At 47.2% G+C, this 23,556-nt stretch overlaps 2 protein-coding genes across 3 annotated transcripts in view; one reads left to right on the forward strand and one right to left on the reverse strand.

The window, feature by feature from the left end:
- The window catches only part of SLC25A25 (solute carrier family 25 member 25), a 47,792-nt gene extending 33,629 nt beyond the window's left edge, over positions 1–14,163 (reverse strand). The window contains exon 1 of one of the 2 annotated variants that reach the window (XM_082263455.1): positions 13,773–14,163. In XM_082263455.1, coding sequence (XP_082119581.1) covers positions 13,773–14,036 — 264 coding nt within the window. In that variant the 5' untranslated portion in view covers positions 14,037–14,163. The remainder of the gene's footprint in view (positions 1–13,772) is intronic. The other variant, XM_082263456.1, reaches the window with a different exon arrangement.
- A 410-nt stretch (positions 14,164–14,573) lies between these two features.
- Positions 14,574–22,877, forward strand: NAIF1 (nuclear apoptosis inducing factor 1). Its single transcript, XM_082262663.1, has 2 exons — positions 14,574–15,125; positions 22,104–22,877. Exons 1-2 carry the CDS (start codon positions 14,684–14,686, stop codon positions 22,577–22,579), a joined length of 918 nt encoding a protein of 305 aa, XP_082118789.1. The 5' UTR covers positions 14,574–14,683; the 3' UTR covers positions 22,580–22,877.
- Positions 22,878–23,556: the final 679 nt, after the last annotated feature.

Consider the following 23,556-nt stretch of genomic DNA (forward strand, 5'->3'; position numbering starts at 1 on the left):
GGGGGCAGCATGGAGACAACAGACATCCCAACCTGAAAAAACGAATTTCAGGGAGGTGGCACCCCCCTGTCCACCAATGGCACTTTTCCACTGCAAGTACGGACTCATGTCCACTCGGCCCTTCTAGGTTTTCCACTGCATGGTACGGTGTTGGAACGGTTTGCTTTTCCACTAAAGTAAAGTGGGTGGGATAACAACAATTCTCTGACCAATCAGTGGCTAGTAGTGACAAACAGTCAAGGCTGCATGGAAAGGATTGTGGGATATGGTACTGGTACGGCCCTCTTGGAACCACAACTGAGGTGGTACCGTTTAAGCGAGCCGTACCGTTCGGTTCCATTTAGTGGAAAAGCGCCGCAGTACCGTACCGAACCGTTCCAACACCGTACCATGTGGTACCATGCAGTGGAAAATCACAAAAGTGAGCCGAACCGTTAGGTTCCATGCAGTGGAAAAGCGCCACAATTTAACACAACTAGAGGATGATCAAATGAAATGGGATCAGTATACAGAGGTTTACTTCCTCAGAGATATTAAAAGGAACACTAACCACCATGACCCATTCAGTGATTTGAAGTGGTGATGGTGGTAGGAGTCAAACACTGCACACGCTGGGATATTTACAATTATGTGCTGGGGGATAGTAGCACCCCTAGCACATGTGAATTACTGCTGGCAGAGAATGTGAGCAGCAGTGCTGAAGGGAGCATGCAGAGCCGATGCTTCCTGCATATCTTGGCCTCCTCAAAGGCGGAGTGCAGTTGATATCACCCCGCCTGTGACAGGACGGAGCCGGAACTAAACAGGAAGCATTAGCTCCGTTCTGACAGCTGATACAGAAAGCCGGGATATCGGGAAACATCCGCATCTAGCAGGAGACTTGGGATGTCTGACACCTGCCACAGTGTAGCCCAGGCACCAGGACACTAATTCTAGTTGCCAATGCGACCTGGCACCTGGGGTTTGTTGAGCCCTGCATTAAACAATCTCTTCCTATTCCCAACGCCCCCTCCACCCCACTCTGTTCTTTATCTGCCATTTCCTTTAGAGTCTGTTCATTTTCCTCTCATTCTAGTTTGTTTGCCATCTAACCTCCACGGAGGTTATGCTTTTTCCAATTTGCCTTTTGTTACACTTCTTTACAGAGTACTGAAATGCCCAGTTGCCGCTCAGGCATTACCGTTCAGGTTTTATACTATGCCTATTAGGGCTGCACGATATTGGGGGAAAAAGTACATTGCGATATTTCATTTTTAACGATATATATTGCGATATTTCTCCCAGACAGTCTCCGGAGGAGGGATCAGTTAGCAGAGCTCAGCTTTCTGCCAGGGGATCCACTACACTTGTAGAACTTCTCCCGCCCGGACAGCCCGAGCCTTGTGTCGGAGCCAGAGTGTAGAGGAAGCGGGCTGAGTGAAGTTGTCAGTAGCAGCCTTTGTCCCACAGTGCTCCTCCGCCATGCTCCGGACGTCTCTCCCCCCTCTCCTGCTGCTTTGCACTGTAGCCTCTCCGCCGCCATACAATCCACCCCACACTCCAGCCCTCCCAGCTCTGCCTCTTAGTCTCCAGCCGACCATTACTCCGCCCTGCTCCATCCATTGTCTCTCCATTGAATCTATTTACAAAACATTACAGCTTTATCCCGCCCCCGATGCAGCCAGGAGAGACAATGGGCGGAGCAGGGCGGAGTAATGGTCGGCTGGAGACTAAGAGGCAGAGCTGGGAGGGAAGTGTCGGACGGATGTAATCCCCCCCCCCCCCCCAGTCCCGACTTTTCCCTGCCTAATGCCTGAATATCGTGTCTTCGGCGATATGAATAACGCCCATGCCTGCAGGACGATAGTCGATATCACATCGACTATCGTTCAGCCCTAATGCCTATGGCTTTATTTGTTTTATGTGTTTGTGTAACAGTTTTGAATAATATACCTTCAATCGATACTGGAATGGTATGGTTTTGCTGGTGTGCAAAATAAAACTTTAAAATGGAGAACCCATATCTTCTATTTCCAGCAAAACTGACCACCTCCTTCCTCCAACAGCAAATTCTTCCATTCGATTTTTCTACAATCATCACAGGGGACGGATCTTTACAAAAGGGCATCATCAATCAGCTGTGTCTATGTCTATCTTCCCGATAGGGGGATGGGTGTAAAGGAAATTTACAAAAAAAAAGAAAAGAAATGGCAGTCCATATACTGCAAGATACCACCCATTACAGATAAGATAACACATAACAGATTGTATAGGTTCAAGGTATACAGATGGCAGAATATCTGTAAAGATAAGGCTAATTATACATCCATACCAAGTAATAACTTTTCCATCCCTAAAGCATAGGATATGAAGCCATTAGAGCCCCCTCCCACATAAACAGCAACATTGCTCACTGATACCACATCAGGGTAAAACATACATATATACACACTTGTCTTTTTACACCCCAGGTGCCTCAAATGGCACCTTGGTAGGGGCGATGCCACAGGCCTGCCAAATAAATTCAGGGAAGGCGCTTCGACAGTGCAGGAGAATCTTCATGAGATTCTGGATCCTCAAAAGCTGCTGTAAGGCAAGTATATTTTACTTTCTCCTAATATTTGATTTATTTTAAATGCAATTCCAAATTACATGGGGGGGGGGGGGGGGTTCCTAAAAGAATCACATTTCAGCAATCTGTTGCAACCTCGGCTTTTAAAATGTTAGATTTGACTTGGTAATGTATAGAGAGATAGGACAAAGCCAAATAACTGTGCTGAAATGCAAGCAGCATACTGACAGGAGGAGAGAGCAGAGTAACTGAGGTGAGCTAATTATTGCACTGCTTATTCTTTCACTGTCCAGTCACAGGGTGGGGATGGTTAGGTGACCTGTAAGTGTTCAGAACTTAAGATCAATAACCCTCCACTGCTAGGCAGGGCTGCGGGGTAAAGCTGTGTAAACTTCAGGAATTGATAGACAAAACTTCAAATTGAACAGCTCCTTTATATGCAATTGCCTGCAGTTTTTTTTTTTGTTTTTACCTCCCCCTATATGCTACACGTACTCTACATGTACCTGCAAGATCGACACTGTCTGCAAATGCACAGGGTCATTTATTCCTATAGAAAGGCCATCTGTCATTGGGAAATACAGTCTCTTTATAGGAATGAATGGAATTTTCTCGAGGTATGCACTAGGTCAGGCCAAGATAGTGACAAAGAAAATTGGGCTGGAAGGAGGACAAAGCTCGGCTTCAGTATTTGGGGGGAAGAGAGCTAAGTAGGGCCCATGGTCCTGTTGTTGATAGAGAGTCCAGGATGTGCTGGGACTGGAGAGAGTCCAGAGAAGGGCAACAAAAATAATTAGGGGAATGGAGGACATCAGCTATGAGGAAAGACTACAAGCATTGAACCTATTCTCTCTGGAGAAGAGACGATTGAGGGGGGATATGATATCAATGTACAAATACTGTACTGGCGACCCTAGCATAAGGAGCAAACTATTCAGAGAAAGGAGATACAATAAGACACGTGGCCACTCACTAAAACTAGAGGAAAGGCGGTTTAACCCTAAAATACGCAGGGTGTTCTTCACTGTCAGAGCAGTAAGGATGTGGAATTCTCTTCCACAAGCAGTGGTATCAGCAGGGAGCATCGATAGTTTATAAAAACTATTAGATGGGCACCTTAGAGACCACAACAGAGGGGTATACAATGTACGGTTAAAAGCAAACACACACACATCATAGGTTGAACTGGATGGACTGATGTCTTTTTTCAACCTCACAAACTATGTAAGAGTAACCTACACAACTTCTACCTGGCTGTACAAGGAAGATCACCAATACTATTGCCTGACTACAATACTGGAAACTATTTCACCAAGAAATGGCAGAAGCATACCAGATTATTAAGGTTATCAGTGAGCAGCACCAACAGATAGATTTTTACCAATTGCAGTGGTTCCTGTGATGTAACATTCACATGCCTGCTTACAGTAAGTGGAGATTTATAACACCGGTCTCTCTCACATGGGCATGGCGAAGACCCGTGCAAAGGGCATCCTATAGTGCCAGGGATCCATAGGTGTTCTGTGCAGGCCATTGGCTGTACGGAGCTCCATGCCCATCATGGAGTGCACATCTGCGTGGATCTGATGAATGGATCAGAACAGTGTATCCTCATTATGGTGGGGGGGTGCAGTTGCACCTACAGGCTCTGCGCACATACCGTGAAAATGCTGCACATGTGCAAAGACAAGGAAAGTTATTTGTTTCCCTAATGCCCCGTACACACGTGCAGATTGTCGGCCGAAAAGATTCGGCCGATTGTAGGCTTGTTAGTATGATGCTTCCGACAGCGCACTTTCAGCCGAACAGAATCTGTCGTGCAAGCATTAAAATTTTTGTAGGCCGACACCAGAACGGCCGATTGTTCGCCAGTCAGTACAGAATTCGGCCGACAGACAGCAGATTTGCAAGACTGGGCATGCTCAGAGAAGAAAAAACACAGGGAAAGTTAACCATCACATGACATCACTTCTGCAGTCGGCGGACAAAATTCGTGTGCAGTCTTTTGCACTTTTCAGCGGACACGACAGCCCGGGGACAAAAGACGGCCGATCGGTCGGCCAACGATCGGTACGTGTGTACGAGGCATAACAGCGGTCTTTGCACATACACAGCAAAACCAGCATGTGCACAGATACCGGGGACCCCAGCACATGCGTAGAAATGTGCTGCAGGACTCTCTCAGAAACCAAGCCCTGCGGGACATCTCATCTGTGTATAAGTTGGAGCAGTGACAAAGTCTCACCTAGGCGTGAAGAAAAGAAGCGCTGCTTACAAATAAATCCTTACAAAGAGGAAAAAAAAAAAAAGTCCATAGGTAGGACAACTTCACAGGTAGGGTGAAGGTCTGCTTTAATGATGGTCGGAAATCTGCTTCCCTGTTTCTGCTGTTAATACTATAAGGAGAGAGTGATCAGAACAGAAATCAATCTTTTATGGCATGTGTATGACCATCATAAAGATGGTTTACAATATACTTTGTTAGCTGTACAGATAGTGTCATATATGGCCACACAACTCAAGCTTCAACTTTATTATCTGATCAGTGTATATTGATCAAAACCGTAGACAGTCGATTGAGTCTTAAATCACTGGGGGAAAAAACAATAAAAAAAGTTATGGCTAATTTCATACTGAGGCTATTGTCCAGGGTGGAATGATGAGCATAATGAATGATTTGCATAATTCCACAACACTAAAGGCACTTTGATCATGAATACAATTGTACTTCAATTGACCACATTATGAGATTACATGGTAAAACAGACGTGATTATTGCGAATAACTTAAGACTTCCCTGGGTATGCCCTATAGACGAATAGATTGTCGATTATAAATCTATTATCTCTATCAGGGGAAGATTCATCAGAATAGAAATCAATCCATTAGGGTCTGTTAACATCTGTGCACTTTTGCCAAGCTGGGGCCCATTGGAAACGTCTATACAAAAACTCACCAAAAACCTTCCACACTTGAGTGCATTTTTTTTTGAGACCTCAATTTTCCCAGGTGGCCAGGAATGAAAATGCATGCAAAATGCGTTACATTCTATTTTAAAATCATGCACTAATAACATGCAAAAATTGTTATATGTAAATAAAAAAAAAAAAAAAAAAAAAAGATCCAAACAGGCCCTTATGGGAGCATGTATGGGCACCATAAAGGAGATGGCACAATCAGATTGTATAGTAACATATTGCCACCTTTACAGATCATTCCATGCCATTTTCTACACAGGATATTTTAATTAAAATAACTCATGCGATATTTGACTCAAGGCTAGCAAATTCACAAAAAAAAAAAAAAAAACCACCACCAAGTGTTTAACAAATGCATTAACTATTTCGGTTATGGGATAATAAGCACTAAAAATTTAGCATTTTTTTTTTTTTTTTTTAATTTTGTACAGGCTACCACAGTTCTGTAAACTAAAGCCTCATGCACACCACTGACAGCTCAGGTCAGAGCCGCTGTACTAAAAATCTGATGTTAGTACCTCAATCTCCCCTTCTAAACTATTGTGTTCTAACAGGGGGAACCCCCCCCTGCTGGTCATGAGCCTCCGATAAGCCGGCCAAACGGTTGCTATACACAAGGCCATTCTTCAATAGAAGCCGTCTGACATTCGGCCCATGTGTACTGGGCTTTATGGTGCGTTTACCGCTGCAAATGCACCCTGCCCTCTGATTAGATGGGAGAACCCCAGTGAGGGTCCTGTGATTAGCTGGGAGAGGCAGACCATTGAAAGCAATAGAAGTCGGATGGCTTCCGCAGCTAAATCGCGGCCACTCGCATGCAATCATTCATAAAACAATTGCTCACATGAGCAATTACATGCGAGTGTCACCGATTAGCTGCAAGAACCAGCAACCTCCCATTGGGGCTGCCTCTCCTAGCTAATCACAGGACCCCCTGCTGGGGTTCTTGCATCAAATCAGAGACGGGGTGCATTCGCAGGCATGAATGCACACAGGAATATTGTGAAGCATTGAAAACATCTAAGGCCCATTCCCAATTTACAGAGTGGAAAACGTATGTTTCGGCACAATTTTAGCGTGCTTCCATGTGTCAAGCACAGCCCATTTTATTGAATGAGCTGCCAAACATGCCAAGGATTCTCCAGCAGCAAGCTTTGCACATTTTTTTTCACCACATTTGGGGTGCGCTTAAGAATGTACAGCGCCCAAGCCCACTGTGTGCATTTTTCAGCTATTTTAAAACACGAACTGAAACTGTGGAGAGGATCCTGAGATCCCAGATGTGCAATGTGTGAATGATGTCTAAAGCTGGTCATAGATGGATAAAAAAAATTCTTAGGAAAAGTTTCAGAACATTTAAAAGTTGCTAAAAGATTGTTTGGTTTTAACATTTTACACCCTAAAGACTATTAAAAATGCAGCTTTCTAGCAAGAAATTTTAGAGCACTTCATTCTTCCCTCCGCTGACCAGCTTTATGGAGATGCGGATTTCATTTCCCAGCGGGACTTGGCACCGCCCACACTGCCAAAACTACCAATACCTGGTTTAATGATCATGGTGTCACTCTGCTTGATTGGCCAGCAAGCTCGTCTGAGCTAAACCCCATAGAGAATCTTGTGGGTTATTGTCAAGAGGAAGATGAAACACCAGACCCAACAATGCTGACGAGCTGAAGGCCGCTATCAAAGCAACCTGAGCTTCCATAACACCTCAGCAGTGCCACAGGCTGATCGCCTCCATGCCACGCCGCATTGATGTAGTTATTCATGCAAAAGGAGCCCCGACCAAGTATTGAGTGCATTCTATACTGTACATGGACATACTTTTCTGTAAGCCAACATTTCCGTATTAAAAATCCTTTATTGGTCTTATGTAATCTAATTTTCTGAGATACTGAATTTTTGGTTTTCACTAGCTGTAAGCCATAATCATCAATATTAAAAGAAATAGGGCCGAAACTAATCGATTGTGAAAATAGCTGTTAACTAATTTCATAATCAATTAGTTTGTCAGCATACAGAATGCATTGTTTACATATAAGGAAATACAGTGCAGCACACATACAGCTCAGTACACCCTCCATACATGTCAGAAGACCGTGCAGCACACAAACAGCTCAGTGAGTGCCTCACAAAAGTTTTTCTTACCTTGCTATGGGGGCACGCTTTACTATATTTGCAGCTTGCTATTGAGGCACTCTGAAGGCAGGAGGAGCCAGAAGTGTTGGTAGGGGACCCCAGAAAAGGACCATCAGGGCTGCACTGTGCGGGTAAGTATAACGCAGCAAAATTGTGCGTGCAAAAATACACAGCAAAATTCACTGCAGAAACAGAACAAAGCAAAGCGCCTAGGTGTGAACCGAGAGTTATGCTGGCCATACACGTATCGATTTTTGGATGGGAATATTCATAGGAAAAATCTTTGTACATTCGCTGAAGGAAGGAATGTTGTTTGAAAATTTCACTTGCTTTTAGCATTCAGTTTTAAAAATGAATGTAATTTCTGAATGAAAACCACATACACTGTCTGATAATTCTTTCACCAAAAAGTTTTCTATTCTGCTCCTTCTAATTTTATCATCACTGTTATTGAAAATGAACGTCGATTTGAACCCCACTAATGATTAGAAAATTGAAGGAAAGTTCTTAAAGCGGAGTTCCACCCAAAAATGGAACTTCCGCTTTAGGTGGTCCTACCCCCCTGACATGCCACATTTGGCATGTCATTTTTTTGGGGGGGGGGGGGGAGCGGGTACCTAGTTTTGACAGGTACCCGCTCCCACTTCCGCTCGGAGCGCCGCGGCGCCCTGAGCGGAAGTTCTCTCCCCCTCCCTCCCTGCAATCTTCTGGGACATGTCAGAGGTCCCAGAAGATTGCCGGCCAATCACGGCGCGCAGCGCGACTCGCGCATGTGCAGTGGGTACCCAGCTGTGAAGCCGCAAACTGTCACAGCCGGGTGCCCACAGCAGTGATGCCGGCGCCGAGGGAGAGGATCGAGGCTTTGGGCGGCCGCATCGCTGGACCATTGGACAGGTGAGTCAAATAGCTGGAACTCCGCTTTAAAACACTTTTTTGAAGGAAGACGTTATTTTTGTATGGCCAACATAACTGACAGCAGGCGCAGGGAGCTTTTATCAAGTCACCTGCCTATGACAAGAGAGTCTGTCATACATCATATATTACAGTTCTGTCTGAAAAATTGGCAAAAAGGTAATTTTTCTTTTCATAAAAAAAATTTGATCTCGGAGTCTGATGATATTTACCAGATTCACCCTCTAATAGTATATACAGTATATCTCCTCTGTCTGATATTCTCAGAGTGAAATAGAGATTTTCCTCCCTAACCATATAGCTGGTTATTTATATTTAACACTTCATATAGATATTTAAGAATAAATTGCCTTTTTCTTTAAATTTACATATTAACTAAATTATACACCACACTTTAAGGTTATTATCCGATTAATTGAATAAATATTCGGCCAACTAATCGATTATGAAGATAATCGTTGTAGCCCTAGAAAGAAGCGCTTGAAATATATCACTCTGTGTGTAATGAATCTATAAAATATATATGAGTTAAGTGGGGTACACACTAAGAAAATCGGGCAAACGATGGTCTGATTTTCCTCTTATTTCACAGCAAATCGGAACCAATGAATAAAAATTTATATGAAAATTATCGTATGACAAAGACTTTGTTTATCATTTCTGATCATGTGCAGTCTCTTTACTGATTCTTCTTGTACAAAAATCGTATGCAAACGGAAAACATTAAGCAAAAATAGTTCATTTTTTTCTCCATACAAGAAACATTTTGGAGTTTGTCCCTTCGAGAACTCTTACAAAAATTCTGAATCGGCTGTATAAAGTTGTGTACGCTCTATACGAAAATTCTCTTGACAAAAATATTGACCCGATTTTCTTATACTGTGTACCTTTACACTTGAAATTAAACTTTTTGATGATATTCTAATTTTTTGAGATGCACCCTTCACCTCCTGCCCCGTGGCCAATAGGAGTGAGAGGAAATCCCTACAAATTAAACAAACCCCTTGGGGCAGCGTTTCTAAACTCGATCCTCAGGGCACACTAACAGGCCAGATTTTAAGTATATCTTGCTGGGCACACTTAAAGGACTCATCCTTACTTTGTGTCTTGGATGTTTTTTGATTCACTGGTGTCACTGTCAGATATATTTTTTGCACTAAGCACTTTATATATTGTCATAATCAATTGTTTAATCATTGATGTTTTATTGATTATTATATGCCCTTTAACACAGCATTTAATTTTTCAAGTGTTTCTAGTATTTTTTATAATAGAGGAGCACCTATTAATTGTCATCTTCAATTTTAAATTATTTTTCACCATTCAAGTACTTTTTAGCACTTTGTCACTTTACTCTGCCTCTTGTTGCAGTGGGAGATACGGTATAATTACATACTAATACCTTTTGCACATTATTTAATTTAAATGGGAGTGCACTAGTACACACATTTTCATTCAGATTTTAAGTATTACCTTGGGGAGATGCAGACTAGAATACTGCAATCACTGAGCAGAAAATGATTTCACTTGTGATGTATATCAATTTTCTTGCAAACCTGGCCTGTTAGGGTCCTTTCACACGGGATGGACTCAGTTCTGCTCAGCGGGGATCAATCCGCCCATCCCCATTAAGCAGGCAGATGACAGCTCAGTCTACGCTCTGTGTGCAGAGACAGAGCTGTCAGATCCCCGATGTCCTCTATGGGAAGATCGGATGAGAACGGACCGCCTGTCCGATCTTATCCTCCAGACAGATGGAAAATAGGGTTTCCATCCGGATTTCACGGACAGGATCGGAAGCGGAGAGGTCTCTGCTGACATCCGCTGCCCCATAGGGATGCATGGAGCATCCGATCAGGTACGCCTGAAAAACTGACAGGCAGATCTAACCGGATCGCCCGTGTGAAAGAGGCCTTAGTGTGCCCTGAGGACCAGAGTTGTGAAATACTGCCTTTGGGACCCCCCAAACCCATAGACACCATGTACAGGACCAGAACTACAAATCCCAGGGTGCTGTGTACAGGGCTGCTGATAGAAATCATGGGGCACAGTACAGCCTACCTGATAGGGCCCTCCCCCTATTAAAATATCAAATGATACTTTTGCTAAAATGCAATGCTATGCAGCCATAGACCAAATTATTCCCCCCATCAAAGAAGACCCGTTCAAGTGAATAACGGCATGGAGGCAATATCTGCACCCCAACAGGGAGCGATTGGTACTAATCGGTCACTGTGTTCATTCAGGATGGTAAGCCCCCCAAGCTGTTCACCATCCTGAAATAACCCCCCGTATGGCCTCAGCAGCTTCCGGCAGGAGAGAAGTGACACCGGCAGCACTGCAGGGAAAGGGGCACACAGGGGTCCCAGATTAGTGATCGACCGATATAGTTTTTTTTATTGCCGATATTTTGGTCATCGCATATCGGCTGATATTTTTCTACATTTAATTTTTTTTTTTTTTGACAGGTACTCTTGTGGAGGGATCGGGGGGTCTAAAAGACCCCAAACCCCTCCTCCACACTTAAAAGCATTCAAAACGCCAAGTTTGGCTGTTTTGAATGCTGTCATTTATTTTTTTTAATCTGGCGCCGAGTACCTGGAAGTGATGTCATGACATAATTTCCAGGTTTTTACATGGAGAGCCGATCAGAGCCCGAATGCGGCTTTTACATGGAGAGCCGATCAGAGCCCGAATGCGGCTTTTACATGGAGAGCCGATCAGAGCCCGAATGCGGCTTTTACATGGAGAGCCGATCAGAGCCCGAATGCGGCTTTTACATGGAGAGCCGATCAGAGCCCGAATGCGGCTTTTACATGGAGAGCCGATCAGAGCCCGAATGCGGCTTTTACATGGAGAGCCGATCAGAGCCCGAATGCGGCTTTTACATGGAGAGCCGATCAGAGCCCGAATGCGGCTTTTACATGGAGAGCCGATCAGAGCCCGAATGCGGCTTTTACATGGAGAGCCGATCAGAGCCCGAATGCGGCTTTTACATGGAGAGCCGATCAGAGCCCGAATGCGGCTTTTACATGGAGAGCCGATCAGAGCCCGAATGCGGCTTTTACATGGAGAGCCGATCAGAGCCCGAATGCGGCTTTTACATGGAGAGCCGATCAGAGCCCGAATGCGGCTTTTACATGGAGAGCCGATCAGAGCCCGAATGCGGCTTTTACATGGAGAGCCGATCAGAGCCCGAATGCGGCTTTTACATGGAGAGCCGATCAGAGCCCGAATGCGGCTTTTACATGGAGAGCCGATCAGAGCCCGAATGCGGCTTTTACATGGAGAGCCGATCAGAGCCCGAATGCGGCTTTTACATGGAGAGCCGATCAGAGCCCGAATGCGGCTTTTACATGGAGAGCCGATCAGAGCCCGAATGCGGCTTTTACATGGAGAGCCGATCAGAGCCCGAATGCGGCTTTTACATGGAGAGCCGATCAGAGCCCGAATGCGGCTTTTACATGGAGAGCCGATCAGAGCCCGAATGCGGCTTTTACATGGAGAGCCGATCAGAGCCCGAATGCGGCTTTTACATGGAGAGCCGATCAGAGCCCGAATGCGGCTTTTACATGGAGAGCCGATCAGAGCCCGAATGCGGCTTTTACATGGAGAGCCGATCAGAGCCCGAATGCGGCTTTTACATGGAGAGCCGATCAGAGCCCGAATGCGGCTTTTACATGGAGAGCCGATCAGAGCCCGAATGCGGCTTTTACATGGAGAGCCGATCAGAGCCCGAATGCGGCTTTTACATGGAGACCCAATCAGAGCCGAATGCGGCTTTTACATGGAGACCCAATCAGAGCCGAATGCGGCTTTTACATGGAGACCCAATCAGAGCCGAATGCGGCTTTTACATGGAGACCCAATCAGAGCCGAATGCGGCTTTTACATGGAGAGCCGATCAGAGCCGAATACGGCTTTTACATGGAGAGCCGATCAGAGCCGAATGCGGCTTTTACATGGAGAGCCGATCAGAGCCGAATGCGGCTTTTACATGGAGAGCCGATCAGAGCCGAATGCGGCTTTTACATGGAGAGCCGTATGCGGCTTTTACATGGAGAGCCGATCAGAGCCGAATGCGGCTTTTACATGGAGACCCGATCAGAGCCGAATGCGGCCTTTACATGGAGACCCGATCAGAGCCAAATGCGGCTTTGATCGGGCAACTTCGGCGGCTGTGCAGGCTGGTTGCCCGGGTCTCCCGGTGGGACGGGAGACCCAGGTGAGCCACGGAGGGCAGGGGGGACATCCCCCCCCCCGCTCCTTGTAATGACAACCGATGCGGCTGAGAAGTCCCTCGGCTGTCATTACAAGGAGCGGGAGGGGACATCCCCATCCCCCTCAGAGTGGGGGGATGGGGACTTCTCCTCCGGAGATGCCTGCAGCTAGAGGCATCACCCTGGTATTGGCATCCATAGCCAATGGTCAGCTGTCTTGTAATGACAACCGATTCGGCTGAGAAGCCTCTCAGCTGTCATTACAAGGAGCGGTGGAAAGAGACCCGGGCCAGCCACAGAGGGCAGAGGGGACAGACGTCCCCTCCCGCTCCTTGTAATGACAGCCAAGTGGCTTCCCAGCCACATCAGTTGTCATTACAAGACAGCCAACCATCGGCTATGGACGCCGGAACCAGGGTGATGCCTCTAGCTGCTGACATCACTCCGGTACAAGCGCTTGCCCAAAATACCAGCAATATCAGTCACCTCCGGGGGCCAATTCAGATATATCAGGCAAAGTGCAGATCAGCTGCCGATATATCAGTCGATCCCTAGTACTAATCACTCACTGTGTTCATTCAGGATGGTTCTGTTCACCAGCCTGAAATAACCCCCCCCCCCCATGTGCCCTCAGCAGCTTCCAGCAGGAGAAAAGTGACACCAGCAGCACTGCGGGGAAAGGGGCACACGGGGGTCCTAGACAGCTGGGAGCGCAGATACTAGAACCAATCCCCCGGCAGTGCATCTGGGAGAAAAGAAAAGCAGAAGCCAGCAGGACTGTACAATTGTCATCAATAAGACAGTACTGCATATGTCCCCCCCCCCCCCAAACTGATGAGGCCTGGGCCCAGTACAGGAGGTCTGACTGTACTGCCCTATCAGCAGCCCTGGCTGTGTAAGCTGTGAGCCCCGCAGTGGATTCTGGGATTTGTAGTCCTCGCCTCCCCCCTCAGCCAATGAGCGCTCTCTTACCCTGAGCTCCAGCTCTGTCCGGTGCACCCCGAGCCTCTTGAGCCCCACGGTCAGGTCATTGACACAGATGGCGCCGTCCTTGTTGACGTCCAGTTCCTGGAAGAGGATTAGCAGGCGTCGCTCTTGTTCGGGCCCCCCACACAGGAGCCCCCCGCACGGGTCGGAGGAGTGGGCCTCGTGTGTGTGCGGAGCTCCCCCCAATGTATCACACTGACAGAACACTCCGCTCAGCAGCGGCGACACCAGCGAGCGGGGACGGGCCATAGACGGGACGCCGGGATCCAGAGCGGTCGGGCGGGTAAGCGGCGGGAGTCGTTAGCGGAGCACCTCACAGCTCTCTTCGTCAGACGCCGGTATATGGCGGCCGGAAACACGTCACCTCACACCTCCCCTGACGTCTGCGCCACAACCCTTCCACATCGCTGTGCAGGCCCCGCCCAGCCGGAAGTGATGCGGAACAGAGCGCGCAGCCCATTGGCTCGCTGCAGGCTCAGCAACCAATCGCTGCTCGGGCATTGCGAGGGAAACTTAACTTTAAATGAAAACACAAAGTATTCCTTAGCTTGAAATCCATTCGTAGTTTTTATATTAAACGCCATTCACCTGACAGAAAACCTACACAGTTTTTAATTTTTACACAGCACTTTTCTGTTATCGCTTTAATAACACCGACCAATGGTGGCGCTGTACTAATGATTGACGGGAGTGTCACGCAATTGCTGGCGCTGATTAGTTAGCCAATCAAATGTTACACTCGCCCGTGTGGGCGGGACCCGTCCTCCCTCCGCAAGATTGCGTAGAGACGCGATAAAGAGGCAGATTCTGGAAGCCGTTACGCTGCGTAGGTTCCGTGCCGCCCCAGTTTACGCAATTTACGTATTGCGGCTTTATTCCCGACCGTCGGAGCGGCGATGGCTACGCCAGCCAAGAAAAGAAAGACCAATTTCTCGGAGCAAGAAGTGGAGATCATCATGGAGGAGATGGAGAAGCAGAAGCACATATTGATTAACCATTACAACGCTGGGGTGCCCCTGATGACCAAAAGCAACGCTTGGTACGACATCTTGAAGCGCGTCAACGCCATTAGCACGTGCCACCGCGAGCTGGCGGAGGTGAAGAAAAAGTGGTCGGATCTGAAGACGGAGGTGCGCAGGAAGATGTCGCAGGCGCGCGCCGCGGTGGAGGGCGAGGGGGACGTGGGCACGCCGCCCGTCATGCTCACGCCTCTGCAACAGCGCATATGCAACTTGTTGGGGGAGAGCGCCATCCTCAGCCTGCCCGCCCAGGAGTGCGCCACCGAAATCCCCACCCAAGTCTCCATCAGTTCACCCGACACCGTCACCCTGGCACAAAGTGAGTGGGCAGAGATAAGTAACATGGGGCCAGATCAACGCCGGCGTCTGTACAAAAACCACCATTACATAGTTGCCAACATTTAAAAAAAATTTCCAGGGACACTTTGCAGCACAGCTATCAATTACCACACCCACTTCCCTGAAGCTCCGCCCACTCTGCAGAATTAATCTCCGCCTACTTATCAGATTATAGGGTCTACTCAATATAGAGAGAATTACAGGAAATTAAAAAGGGGATTTCAAACTTAAAGCGGAGTTCCAGCCATTTCACTCACCTGTCCAACGGTCCAGCGATGCGGCCGCCCGAAGCCTCGATCCTCTCCCTCGGCGCCGGCATCACTGCTGTGGGCACCCGGCTGTGACAGTTTGCGGCTTCACAGCCGGGTACCCACTGCGCATGCGCGAGTCGCGCTGCGCGTTTTGATTGGCCGGCAATCTTCTGGGACCTCTGACATGTCCCAGAAGATTGCAGGGAGGGAGGGGGAGAGGAGAACTTCCGTTCAGGGCGCCGCGGAGCTCCGAGCGGAAGTGGGAGCGGGTACCTGTCAAAACTAGGTACCCGCTCCCCCCCCCCCAAAAAAATGACATGCCAAATGTGGCATGTCAGGGGGTTAGAATACCTAAAGCGGAAGTTCCATTTTTGGGTGGAACTCCGCTTTAAGGCCACAGTAGCAGAGTTGGAATAATTCTCCCATTCAGTTGCACTACTTCTGCATAACATTTATGGGCAGCCCGATTAACAGGCGCTTCCAGGGACAATATAAATTACCTGAGACATGCTCCTATTTCCAGGGACTGTTGGCAAGTATGCCATTAATACCCATTATAAAAAAAAAATGGTGGAAATAATTACAACGTTTTTCGTTTCATCCTCATGGAGCTTGGGAAAAAAAATGACGCACACATTTTAAGTCTGTTCTTTAACCAATTTAGCCCCGAAAGGTTTTGCCCCCTTAATGACCAAGCCATTTTTTGCGATTCGGCACTGCGTTACTTTAACGAAAAATTGCTCAGTCGTGCGACGCTGTACCCAAATACAATTGCCGTGCTACCCCCCCACAAATAGAGCTTTCTTTTGGTGGTATTTGATCACCTCTGCGGTTTTTAGATTTTGCGCTATAAACAAAAAAAAAGATCGACTATTGTGATTAAAAAAAATATATATTTTTTACTTTCTGCTATAAAACTTTCCCATAAAAAACGTAAAAAATTAAATTTTTTTATCAGTTTCGGCCAATTTGTATTCTGGTACTTATTTTTGGTTAAAAAAAAAAATCCCAAAAAGCGTATATTAATTGGTTCTCGCAAAAGTTATAGTGTTTACAAACTATGGGATAGATTTTTGGACTTTTTATTTTTTTGTTTTTATTAGTAATTGCGGCGATCAGCGATTTGTAGCGGGACTGCGACATTGCTGCGGACAAATCTGACACTTTTTGGGGACCAGTGAAACCAATACAGTGATCAGTGCTAAATAATATGCATGTATAAATGACACTGGCAGGGAAGGGGTTAATACTGGGGGTGATCAAGGGGTTAAGTGTGCTCCTAAATTGTACTTACTAACTGTGGGGGGGGGGGGGGGGGGCTCTGTGACAGGCACACAGAGATCGGTGTTTCAGCTTAGCTGAGACACACAATCTCATTGTGCCTGTGTGACAGGAGAGCCACCTGCCTTGTTTACATAGGCAGGCGGCTCTCCTGTCAGTGTCCCTGAAGATCGCAGGAGGTCAGCGGCGATCGCGCCCGCTCCTCGCATGGTCTGCCTCCTGCTGTGTCTAATCACAACGGAAGGCGCGCACGCCACCGAGACTGCATGCACATAATCACATAGATCTACGTGATTATATGCAGCCGAGCCGCCCTGCCGCAATAAATTTGCGTGGGGCTGTCGGCAAGTAGTTAAAGTGTTAGTTTATGCTCCGGCTTCATTCATATCTATGTGTTTCTGAACGCATAGCAAACTGCACAGAAAAAGCATTTTGGAAAATGCGCTGCAAACCCGCATCGCTCTTGTGTTGCTATAAAATGGTAATAGCACTGCGGGTAGCAGATGCCCGCCTGTCACACGACAAGCAAGCTGCAAACGCACCAAAAAGTGTAGTAAAAAATACTCTTCGTTCCGATCTAAAAAAAAAAAAAAGTTCTGGGGCTACTTTGGTGCATGTGGGCAACCCATTCAAGACAAAATGCTCCAAAACGCCCCCCCAAAAAACTCATACGAGAGCTGTGAATGGGACTTCACAGCTCTCAGGGTCAGGCGGGGGTGTCCAGTGTTCGTTCACCTTTACCAAATGTAAAGGTGAACTAACACTGGACACCCCTGCCTGACCCCCCCCCCTCTGTACTTACCTTTGGGGCTGCCAAGCTGTCCGCACCCCCCCGCAGACACTCCAGCAGTCCGGGGATATTAAATCCCCACTGTTCTACCTCCGCTCCGTCAGCGCTTCCAGGACAGACCAGATGGATTCTGATTGGTCAGCACTGTTAATGTGAATGTGACTTGAGTGTGACGATGCTGACCAGTCAAAACCCATCTGGTCCGTCCTGGAGGCGCTGGCTGAGAAAAGCAGAAGTTTCAAATCTCCAGACCGCTGGACTGGCTATGGGGGGTGTTGACGGCTCGGCAACATGGAGGTAAGTACCATGGGGTGGGGGGAGTGTTGGGAGGGTGTTCACCTTTACATTTTTTCTGTAAATGTGAACTAACAGTTTCAATTAGAACTGAAGGCAAAACCTTTTTACCTTTTGGATAGAATAAGGGAGGATTATAAGGATATATCGGAATCGGCCCCCGGAGGTTACCGATATTGCCGATATTTCAGGAAAGTGCTTGTACCTGAGTGATGTCTGCAGCTAGAGGCATCACCCCAGTACCGGCGTCCATAGCCGATGGTAAGCTGTCTTGTAATGGCAACCGATGCTGCTGCCGCCTTCCGCGGCTCGCCCGGATCTCCCGCCCCACCGGGAGACCAGTACCAGTTTCCCCAGGCACTCGGCTAAAGTAGTGTAGTCTTAAAAACATAGATTACACGGAGCGGAGGGAGCATGGGAGGAGCTGGAGTGCAGAAGGCTGGAGGGACGGAATTCATTTAAGCTGGGGAGGTGGAGCTGGATTGCAGACGGCTAGAGAGGCGGAGCTCCGATCAGACCTGAGTGCCTGGTTTCGGCACAACACCGGGCAACCAGCCTGCACACCCCAGAAGACCCGATCAAAGCCGCATTCGGCTCTGATTGGGTCTCCATGTAAAAACCCGGAAGTGATGTCATGACATCACTTCTGGGTACTCAGCGCCAGATTTAAAAAAATGCTTTTAAGGGCAGAGGAGTGGTTTGGGGTCTTTTAGACCCCCAGATCCCTCCACAACAGTACCTGTCAAGTGCTAAAAATAAAAAACATTTTTTTTAAATGTACGAAAATATCGGCCGATACCGATATTCAATGGCCAAAATATCAGTATCGGCAACGAAAAAACGATATCGGTGGATCACTAGTTCTAATCCCTGTAAGGTTTTTATATATACCATCTATATCCTATTAGGGAGATTTCCTTTCACTTCCTGTCCCATAGCCAAAACAGGAACGGGAGATGATCCCTCCAAAGTATGGTTGTCCTGGTTGTCGCCAGAACTAGTGCGCCTATTGGAAGATTTCCCCTCTATTACTGTTCTGATGACAACCCCAAATTTTGGATTTTCTTTCTCTTTCGATGATAAAGGTCTCCAGGACAAATAGAGAGTGTGAATCCCCCCAATGGGAACACAGCAATAAAAACATGACAGGTGTTCTAATCCCTCTACATTCTACACAAAACCAGAAAAAAAGTTTGCCTTTAGATATACTTTAAAAGTTGTCCAAGAATGTGTATAGACTTTCTTAAATTTTAATTGTGTAGATTTACTCACAAAGCTTTACCTTGTCTGAGGCCAATGCTGGAACAGGAGGTTGGAGTTGTGGTAACTGTCTTGTTCATGCAACTTTTGAGGGTTAACATTGAAGTCAATGGCCTTCAAGTTGCATGAAAGTTGAACCAAAGTAGCGTAAGAACTACTTTGAAGTCTCTGCAACTTTAAGTTGCACATAGATGAATGGTTATCATTGGAAAACATGGAAAACATGGGGAATGACTTGTCATGCGACTTTAATGTCCAAAGTTGCATGACAAGTCGCACAAGTGTCAATGGATCCTAGGAGCCCTTTCACACTGAGGCGCTTAGCGCTTTTCCAGTGCTTTTGCAGTGCTTTTGAGGCACTTCCCATTGATTTCAATTGAGAGGGGTGTTTTTGAGTTGCTTTTTTTTAGCGCTCCAAAGATGCTGCCTGCAGGATTTTTTTTACCGCCCCAGTGTGAAAGCGTTCATTTCGTGAGCTTTTTTCTTAGCACCAAAGCACTTGAAAAGCGCATCAGTGTGAAAGGGCTCTAAGGTTCTATTCACACTTGTAAGACTCCAGAGTTGCATAGACTTTGGAGTGCAGCTTTGATGCAACTTTGGATGGGTGCAACTTGGATACAATTTTGGATTTGATCAGTGATAATGGACAACTGTGGCGCACAAGATGCATTGTATAACATTCAGGTACGACTTTGATGCAATTTTTGAGGGTTAAAGTGATTGTAAAGAAGGCAACAGGTGACTATGGAGAGGGCAGAAAGAAGGCTGCAGGTGCCTATGGAGAGGGCAGAAAGAATGCTGCAGGTGCCCATGGAGAGGGCAGAAAGAAGGCTGCAGGTGACTATGGAGAGGGCAGAAAGAAGGCTGCAGGTGCCTATGGAGAGGGCAGAAAGAATGCTGCAGGTGCCCATGGAGAGGGCAGAAAGAAGGCTGCAGGTGACTATGGAGAGGGCAGAAAGAAGGCTGCAGGTGCCTATGGAGAGGGCAGAAAGAATGCTGCAGGTGTCTATGGAGAGGGCAGAAAGAAGGCTGCAGGTGACTATGGAGAGGGCAGAAAGAAGGCTGCAGGTGACTATGGAGAGGGTGGAAAGAAAGCTGCAGGTGTCTATGGAGAGGGAAGAACGAATGCTGCAGGTGCCTATGGAGAGGGCAGAAAGAAGGCTGCAGGTGCCTATGGAGAGGGCAGAAAGAATGCTGCAGGTGCCCATGGAGAGGGCAGAAAGAATGCTGCAGGTGCCCATGGAGAGGGCAGAAAGAAGGCTGCAGGTGACTATGGAGAAGGCAGAAAGAAGGCTGCAGGTGCCTATGGAGAGGGCAGAAAGAATGCTGCAGGTGCCCATGGAGAGGGCAGAAAGAAGGCTGCAGGTGACTATGGAGAGGGCAGAAAGAAGGCTGCAGGTGCCTATGGAGAGGGCAGAAAGAATGCTGCAGGTGTCTATGGAGAGGGCAGAAAGAAGGCTGCAGGTGACTATGGAGAGGGCAGAAAGAAGGCTGCAGGTGACTATGGAGAGGGCAGAAAGAAGGCTGCAGGTGACTATGGAGAGGGTGGAAAGAAAGCTGCAGGTGTCTATGGAGAGGGAAGAACGAATGCTGCAGGTGCCTATGGAGAGGGCAGAAAGAAGGCTGCAGGTGTCTATGGAGAGGGCAGAAAGAATGCTGCAGGTGTCTATGGAGAGGGCAAAGGGAAGGCTGCAGGTGTCTATGGAGAGGGCAAAGGGAAGGCTGCAGGTGTCTATGTAGAGGGCAGAGAGATGGCTGCACATGTCTATGGAGAGGGCAAAAAGAATGCTGCATGTGTCTATGAGAAGGCTACAGGTGTCTATGGAGAGGGCAGAGAGTAGACTGCAGGTGTCTATGGAGAGGGCAGAGAGTAGACTGCAGGTGTCTATGTAGAGGGCAGAGAGAAGGCTGCAGGTGTCTATGTAGAGGGCAGAGAGAAGGCTGCAGGTGTCTATATAGAGGGCAGAGAGAATGCTGCAGGTGTCTATGTAGAGGGCAGAGAGAAGGCTGCAGGTGTCTATATAGAGGGCAGAGAGAAGGCTGGAGGTGTCTATGTAGAGGGCAGAGAGTAGGCTGGAGGTGTCTATGGAGAGGGCAGAGAGTAGGCTGGAGGTGTCTATGTAGAGGGCAGAGAGTAGGCTGCAGGTGTCTATTTAGAGGACAGAGAGTAGGCTGCAGGTGTCTATGTAGAGGGCAGAGAGAAGGCTGCAGGTGTCTATGTAGAGGGCAGAGAGTACGCTGCAGGTGCATATGGAGAGGGCACAGAGAAGGCTGCAGGTGCATATGGAGAGGGCAGATTAAAGGCTGCTGATGCCCATGGAGAAGGCAAAGAGGGCAGAGGGAAGGCTGCAGGTGTCTATGGAGAGGGCAGAAAGAAGGCTGCAGGTGCCAATGGAGAGGGCAGAGAAAAGGCTGCAGGTACCTATAGAGAGTGCATAAGGAAGGCTTCAGGTGCCTATGGAGAGGGCAGAAAGAAGCTGCAGGTGCCTATGAAGAGGGCAGATTAAAGGCTGCAGGTGGCTATGCAGGGGGACAAGGGAAGACTGCAGGTGCCAATAGAGGGGGCACAAAGAAGGCTGCTGATGCCTATGGAGAAGGCAGAGGAAAAGCTTCAGGCACCTATGACTAAGACAGAGGAAAGGCTCCAGGCAGGCATTTTGGGGTGAAGCAATATTTACCGGTCTTGTAAATCCACCATGGCCTAGTTGCTGTTTTACTGAGCATATTTAGGCAGGAGGCATTTGGGGGACAATACAAATGTAGGAAGGTTCCCTGTCTGACTGTAAGGGGAGGAATGGTGAAAACATTCACTTTTGTCTGTGAATACCTTTACACATGGAAATTGCAGATGTTGGCATGTCCTTCTAAACATGGGGGTCTTCAAACTATGGCCCTCCAGTTGTTCAGGAACTACAATTCCCATTATGCCTAGTCATGGCTGTGAATGCCAGAGTTTTACAATGCCTCATGGGACGTGTAGTTCCGCAACAGTTAGAGGTCCACAGTTTGAGGATCCCTGTTCTAAACATTTTGACTTGCATCTGAACAAAGGATCTGTAAGTATAATTAATTTCTTTCTCAGTCCCTACAGAGACAACCTACCATACTTTAGAAGAAAATGTGGTGGAGTATTGTACAACAGAAACCCCCACGACAGTTACTTCTGAGACCCCTGTAGAAATGATCTCTCCTTCAGCTGAAGTTACGGGAAAACCTCAAGAACTAAAGAACAGAATTGCACTAAATTCCGCACGACTGCTGCAGGAGCAGAGAGTAACGAACTTGCATGTGAAGGAGATTGCTCAACACCTGGAGCAACAAAATGATATCTTGCAGATGATACGCCGGTCCCAAGAAGTCCAAGCTAGTGCTCAGGAACGCCAAGCCCAGGCCATGGAGGGGTCTCAGGCAGCCCTGAACGCCCTTATTCAGGTATTGCGACCTATGATCAAAGATGTACGCAAATTCCTACAAAGTCGAAACACGGAGTCTTCAGCCGCCAATGAAGCTGGTGACCAGGGGACTCAAAATGGACAATCAAACAATATAAGTCAATGACTGGTAATGGCATTGTGAAAGCAAGAAATTACCTTAGTGTATCTAAAGTGAGCTTGTTGCCCCTGAAAGACGATGAAAGTCAAGCATGGTGTGAAAGGAGAATTTTTATACTTGCCTGTTCTCATGCCTTGAGTTAAAATGTATATAACTGAAAAGCGTAGGAAAGGATTAGAACTCCTGTCAAGTTCAATTGCTGTTGATGTCCCTGTTAGTTAGATTCATCCTCTATATTTTTTCCTGATTACCGTAGTCACAGAGAGAGAAAATGAAAGGAAATCCAAAGTTTTAGAGTTGTACCAACCTGTTTTAGTGTTAACTGCTCAAGACAGGGGTGTCCAAACTATGGCCCTCCAGCTGTTCAGGGACTACAATTCCCATGAGGCATTTTAAATCTGACATAACTGGGCATGATGGGAATTGTAGTTCCTGAACAGCTGAAGGACCATAGTTTGGACACCCCTGGCTTAAGAGGAGAATTCCTCTCATGTTGTAGAATTTTCTATCTCCTCCTGTTGTGTCTGCAGGACAGGAATTAAAAGAAAATCTCCCCAATAGGATGGAGGCATAAAAAAAATAAATACATTAACGCTTCCCCATTTTATCAAAAACTTAAAAAGTAAAAAGGTTTTCAGTTGCTCAGATGCCAGCATTGTCACATAAGGGTAGGGAGAGATTTTCATGTGCCATATAGCATGTCTTTCACTTGGCGCTGTGGTTCCCCTTTCCCCACTTTTGTGTCCATAGTGGTCAGCAGGACCACAGCACAAGGCGGAGGACAACCTATCTAATGCACTCGGAGGTATCAGATAGCACCGCCACACAGAGATCAAGAGGGGCATTCATGGCCTGCCAGAAAGGGAAATATAAAGCTTTTTTGCCAGAGTGCTTTTACTTCAATATCCTCTAATGCCTCGCACACACGCAACGATTATCGGCCGACCAATCGGCCGTCTTTTGTCCAGTGTTGTTGTGTTGGT

Source organism: Pelophylax lessonae, assembly GCF_965119305.1.
Source record: "Pelophylax lessonae genome assembly, chromosome: 7".
Taxonomy (NCBI): Eukaryota; Metazoa; Chordata; class Amphibia; order Anura; family Ranidae; genus Pelophylax; species Pelophylax lessonae.

Coding starts and splice junctions, on each gene's coding strand:
- NAIF1 (XM_082262663.1), top strand. CDS start 14,684: ATGGCTACGCCAGCCAAGAAAAGAAAGACCAATTTCTCGGAGCAAGAA. Junction 15,126..22,103: donor CACCGTCACCCTGGCACAAA/GTGAGTGGGCAG, acceptor TTTCTTTCTCAG/TCCCTACAGAGACAACCTAC.